This window comes from Mchenga conophoros, linkage group LG14, assembly GCF_057382185.1.
Source record: "Mchenga conophoros isolate Kocher_MC1m ecotype Shallow Benthic linkage group LG14, M_conophoros_male_GT1.1, whole genome shotgun sequence".
In the NCBI taxonomy this organism is placed as follows: domain Eukaryota; kingdom Metazoa; phylum Chordata; class Actinopteri; order Cichliformes; family Cichlidae; genus Mchenga; species Mchenga conophoros.
In genome coordinates this window covers 2,475,822-2,481,821 of record NC_140539.1, presented here as the reverse complement: position 1 = coordinate 2,481,821, position 6,000 = coordinate 2,475,822, and the positions used below count along the sequence as shown (strand labels likewise).

The 6,000-nt window shown below is 45.4% G+C and overlaps 1 protein-coding gene across 5 annotated transcripts in view; it reads right to left on the bottom strand.

The window, feature by feature from the left end:
* Nucleotides 1-753: 753 nt before the first annotated feature.
* sgsm2 (small G protein signaling modulator 2) overlaps nt 754-6,000 on the bottom strand; it is a 109,061-nt gene continuing 103,814 nt past the window's right edge. For 4 of the 5 annotated variants that reach the window (XM_085244733.1, XM_085244735.1, XM_085244734.1 and 1 more), the window contains 5 exons: nt 4,900-4,982; nt 4,598-4,707; nt 4,418-4,514; nt 4,136-4,303; nt 754-3,861 (listed from right to left, as the gene is read on the bottom strand). In XM_085244733.1, coding sequence (XP_085100859.1) covers nt 3,773-3,861; nt 4,136-4,303; nt 4,418-4,514; nt 4,598-4,707; nt 4,900-4,982 — 547 coding nt within the window. In that variant the 3' untranslated portion in view covers nt 754-3,772. The remainder of the gene's footprint in view (nt 3,862-4,135; nt 4,304-4,417; nt 4,515-4,597; nt 4,708-4,899; nt 4,983-6,000) is intronic. The other variant, XR_014888271.1, reaches the window with a different exon arrangement.

Here is a 6,000-nt window from a genome sequence, read left to right as displayed (position 1 = left end):
TTCGGCCGCTCCGCTTCCACCGTTTTTTTCGGCAAAATTATCCACACCCACCGCCGCGCTATGCATTCTGGGATATGTTGGGTCACGAAGTCTACACCGCCACATCCTTAAAATTCAGGGAAATGAAGGACACATTTGAAGGCCGCATTTTGAGCAGCCTTCAAATTGGGACAGCCTTCGTCGTGTCAATCGGCCTTAAAATGCGGCCTTTAAGGCTGCAGATCCTGAATTGGGATACAGCCATAATGATCTTGATAGTTGAGCTCAACAGGAGCTCAACCTGCGTCCGTTACAGATGAACAGCAGCCAGAATTGTTTTGTCCTACAGTGGCCACCGTAGCTAGGATTATGCGCTCGAGTTTGGAGGGGTGAGAAAACAGGTTGACTGCAATCTCCTGACAGCTAGTGAGTAACTTTTACACACAGAGCCTTTGTTTGCAATCCAGTTAAATATATCAGCTTCATCGTGTAATCTTACCGACAGCTAATGTTTTGTGTTCCTGACAAAATACATTTATTGTGTTTGACTCTCTGAACTATTAAAGCTACTAGAAAACTTAACTGCTGGATGGCAGCCCACTTTATTTCTTTTCAAGGATGGGAAACGAGAATAAATGCTGCCCCCTCGTGGTGAGGCGGTCACGGTGTATTTTTTGCAGAGCAAAAGGTGTTTTTAACCTTAAGGCAGTGTAGACGTTATTAAAAGTGTCCACACGTTAGCAAGAAAAGCATAAAGGAAGGAGAGCAGGCGGGTCATGAACAACTTCTTATTTAATAATACATTACATTCAAGGCAAATGATACACCCTTACCAATACATATTCAGCAATGCAATCGTTGGCTCCCTACATAAATAGAAATTTGAAATCTCAAAGTCAGTGCACAACATTAAGAGAGAACACTTAACAGTCAATCTGTAACATGGTCTGCACACATTCTGCATTTCTGCACAGTACACACCTCTGGCTAGTGCTGCTAAAACCAACATAAAAATAGATCTCAAAATAAGTTATATGTGTATTTGTATATATGTTGTGTCTGTCTTCATAGAAATATTGGGCTTTTGGTTCATATGTACAGCAGTATAGACTTTGATGGGTTTCTCAAATGACAGAAATTGCACAGTAGTGAAAGAATTCAAGAACACCATTTCCAAAAATATTTTACACAAATAGTAAACAGTCAGTCTTCAAGATGCAGTATGAAATTGCACGTTGTCGTCATGCCACAGAGGGGGCTGTTTCAAGGCTTTGGTACACAACGTCCTGATCGGAAGAAAAAGCACGGACCCGATTCCTCCTCCGAGCCTCCGCGGCGGCGGGGAGGAGGGGCCGTAGCGAGGTCCATCCAATGCCACGGCCTGTTCCTGGGATCAAACTAGCAATCGGAGAGCAGGATGACTACAGTACACGTTAGGATCGGGGAAGACTCTTGGCACTTGAATCACAGGTGCAGGTCCGTGTCGGACGACCGATCGTACGCGGTCGCGATGGACGGTTTAAGGAGCGATAAAGGGTCACACTGAGAAGAAGGGAGAGCAGGGAGGGTGTCAAAAAAGCATCCGACTCCCTTCAGATACAAACGTGAATGTGCTGTTACTCTGAAGCCAACACCAACACACTGTAATACTGATCCACTGAACACTAGTGATGGCATTAAAAGCAGCTTCTTTCAGATTTCTGTTGTTTTTTCTCTAAACCTGGGACTGTAAAGACAAACCCAGTCCGAGTCTCAGAGGCTGGACTTCGGCTTCACAGGGACAATTGCAACCACTTCTCTGGACAGTTGAACAGTCTTCGTGGTGCCTTCAGGTCAGCGTGCATGTTTCAAAGGAAATTACTGAAAGGATGGTCTATGTTTCCCGAGAATATTCTTTGCTGCGAAAAGTCAAACAAGCACTGACCACATCCTGCATCCTCGTGTCTCGCGTTCTATCCCATATACTCCATCTGGTTTGTTTTTTCCCAGGGAATGCCTAATAATGTGTGCTTCTATTTCCTGCAGCTTCACCAAATGTCAACATTTCAACACAGATCGATCTGAAACGGACGTTTTCTATGAAGTTAAATGGATTTACTTGTAGCTGGTTATTGGAGCTTTCACACTATAGTTCAGCTCTGTTGTGTGATAGTTAAGGATCATACAAATTTAAATGTTAATCAAAGATTATCTGAAATAATTATACTCCAGGAAGTATATCACAAAATTAGCTCAACTACTTGTTGTCTCAGTGTGATTTAATAGCAAGGCAAAGACCCTTTGAGATTAGCGAGAGATCCCAACAATCAGACAAGAACTTCCTTTTAAGTCTCGGGGACGGGGAACCAAGAAAGGTACATGTTTGTGACTAACTGTTAAATACTGTTTTTAAACAGCTGGAAAAAGCTGTAAGTTATGAACAAACAGCACTACAACACTAACTCAAGTCTATGATCTTATTGTGACGTCTGCTAAACTACAGCCAGCTGTTTGAGGTTTCCTTCAAGGAAGTGATTTTCATTCTTTTCATAAAAATATCCAAACACTGCTAGATAAATCAGTTTTTAAATTGTAATTCAACTAATCCTAATTAGATCAGTTTGTCTTCTTAGTCTGCTTTTGAAAACTCAGTCAGTCTTTGTAGGCTCAGCGAAGCCAGAAATAGCATGTTTGGTATTTTGTAATGACCCCGACACGTAAAGTCGTTTCCTAGTGTTTCAAGTGTCGCTGGATTCTTCACCACCTTTCTCCTGCTCACCTTGGATGTAGGTGACGTTGTGCCGGAAACCTTTGGCTCTCTGAAATTGATGAGCAGCCACAAAAAGAGCTAAAAACTATTTAAACTCAAGGTGAAACTGATCGAGATAAGTTGAGGTGCAGCTCTCAAACGTAGCTGTGGCCCTTTTAAAATTGCGAGGATAAGGAGGAAGGCTCGTGTGCTTGCGTTTCCTGTTGTGCTCTGGGAGTAAACATGCTTCAAACACTGACCGACATGTTCAGAAAAGCTGGCTGCAATTCATCCTGAGTTCCTAAATGGTCTGGCCTCTCGCAGGCTCCTCCGGCCCCCACAGACTGTGGCGTGGCCTTCACAGGGACCGCGAAGGACCCGCTCACAACAAAGTGCAAGTAAGTACCTTGGGCTGTTACTGAAAAAGGCAACATTTGTGTCATAATGACTTTGTGGACAAAAAGAAAAGAGGGGGTAAAAACACAAATGCTTGTAGAAAACACTCATGAAAAGGTCGTTGGCACAGTCCATTTGGTCACTAATGAAAACGTCTTCGTGGCTAAGTCTTCTGCTGTGTGTACATCCTGCACTCTAGTGGCCACAGATGGCACTGCATGGACAAACACAAACACTGAGAGCCTCAACTTTCCTGACAGCCATCCAACATGTTCTGTCTCAGAGTCGAGGAAAAGAGTGCGACTTTAGAAAACCGAGTTGTGACAGTGTGTGTGTGTGTGTGTGTGTGTGTGTGTTTCATGCACGCACGCAAACTCTGTCGGACTGGGGAAACTCAAGAATGCGTTCACAGTGTGATCAAACTCACAAGCATGCAGACAAATCCACATGTCCGAACAGGTACCATGGGCATTCCACGTGAAGGGCAATGTAAACAGATCGGGCCGAGCTCCAACAGCCGCCCCGGGGCCTTCACCTGGAGAAAAGGGACGCCTCGACCACCCGGCTGTGGCCTGGGTAAGTGGAGGCAGGAAGTGCTCTAGTTTCCAGCAGGGTCAGACACTCTCCCTCCGCATCCTCCCATTCCTCTTTCTGCCTTCTTCATCACAGTTACTTGTTGTCCATCAGAGACTGGACTTTGTGCACCAGCTCACGTGCTACCTTCAGGATATGCTGGACATCGTGCCGCTCAGCCATTTCTGTGGATCAGACAGGCTGTTAGAGAGACCGCTACCAATATGGAAATACAGCACAGTTTGTAGATTTCAGCAGCTAACTGATGAGCCCTGAAATGAGTTTGAACTATGTGTGTGTTTGTGAGGAAGCCAGATTATCTAAGAAACCCACACAGGTACAGGGAGAACATGGCAGCGCTAACGGCCACGCTGCAGATTCTACATGCGGACCCACTGACACTGAAGCTTTCTACTCACTGTTCAGACCTCAGAGCACTGGTATGAATGTGCGTCCTACCATTAAAGAATTTAATGATGTCGGTGAAGTCCATGTTGTTGTCCACGATGATCTCACGGTAAACTGTGACCAGCGCCAAGGCCAGGAAGAGGACAAAGTGCTGCGAGGAAATCCTGGGAGCCACCCAGATCACCTCCCACACCGCAAACACGTCGTCGTACAGCAGCTCTGCACACAGCACATTCCCGTAATCTGCATTTCTAAAGAGCGCTTCTCAACATGCACACTTTGTCTGCGCTCGGAAAACAGAAACGTCACGTGAGAGGAGGATGGCGTGCTCACCTCTCTTGAAGTCCAACAGGAACCACCGGTAACAGAAGTAGAAGTGAGTGTAATCGCCGTTCTGCTGCATCAGCTCGAACAGCTCCGAGTCCAGGATCTGCCATCACACAGAACAGCAGCGGCTGTTAGCTGGAGCGTCTCTCGCTCTCTGATACTCACTCTATGAATATCATCCATCACCTGGATCAGTGACCTCATGTTGGCAAAGTGCGAGTCCATGGCTCCACCATTAGGGAAGTTCTGACTCATCCTCTTCATCAGCTGAGTGAAACAGCTGTACGCCAGGCACTCTGACACACACACAGTTAATGATCATTTATTGAATATTTGTTCTGGAATAAATACTGTCGCAGAAATGAAAGCAAGCGTTCTGCTGCTGCTGCACATGTGTTTACTGGCTAAACGGACAAATGCTTTTTAGCTTCTCATTGTTAGGCAGGGCTTTGATCTGTGAGCTCAGTAATTCAGTTCATTTCTCTCACCATCATCCAGGATGACCATGAGCGGAGCGAGGAGGTCACACATGCCCTGAACGTAGCCCATCTCTAAATGCTCCCACACATAGCTGCCAGGAAGAGAGAGGCAAAGAGAGACAGACTAAAGAGAGAGCACACACATCGGTAGCTGTTGTGAATGTTGGTGATTCGTTCTCCACAAATAAAACGCTAGAAACTGGAAATAACACAAACAGGCTGGAGATAAAACCTGCTTCTTCTCACTCTGTAAAATACTCGCCTCCATCTTCTGCACCTACTCATCACTGCACAAGTAATCATTAGGGGTGCAACGATACAGTGCTTTTGGTTCAGTACGCATGTGTATCGAACAATACAAAAGTTTTAATTTATTTTATCAACTTTCCTTCTGACGATGCTGTCTGTGTTGAGCGCTCAGTGGATCTGCGCTCGACAGTGCAGCCTAGGCGGAGCAGTCGATTGCAGATCCACTGAGCGCAGGGCAAGCTAGCAAGACAGAAGCTGAGCTCCTTGCAACATGGCAAATTGACCCTCCCCCACCCTCGTTCAGATCTGGCCTTTGGAACTATTTTAGTCTTCATGTGACGTATGACCCTGAAGGTAAGCGCGTCATGGACTGAAGTAAAACAGTATGTTGGATGTGCCACGCAATGCTCAATTACATGGTGGGAACTAGTGCGTTAGCGCAGTTAGCTCGTTAACTGTTGGCCGTCCAGCCCCACGCACGGGGCGATCCGCGGTAGCTCGTTAACGGAGATTTGCCGTGTTGTGGCGTTAACATCATTTCAGATTTACCCTGACAGCACTAGTGGGAACAAAATGAATATGACTGCACATTTACTCCGACATCATCCTAGTGCAAAGACAAAAACAACAAGCAGCATGCTACTAACTTTACCCGAGTCATTTAGACAGCCGTTAGCACAGGATTCTCCTTATGGGGACCTGATATGTTTAATATGCTGCTGAGAATATAGCCCAGAAGAAGCGGATAGTATAGCTTTTATTTTGAAAGAGACATTTCTCTGTAATAAACTCTCTTTTCCAAAGATGAGTGATTCCTCCATCAGATAGATTTATTATTTTATTACTTTGTTGTTTCAGCAA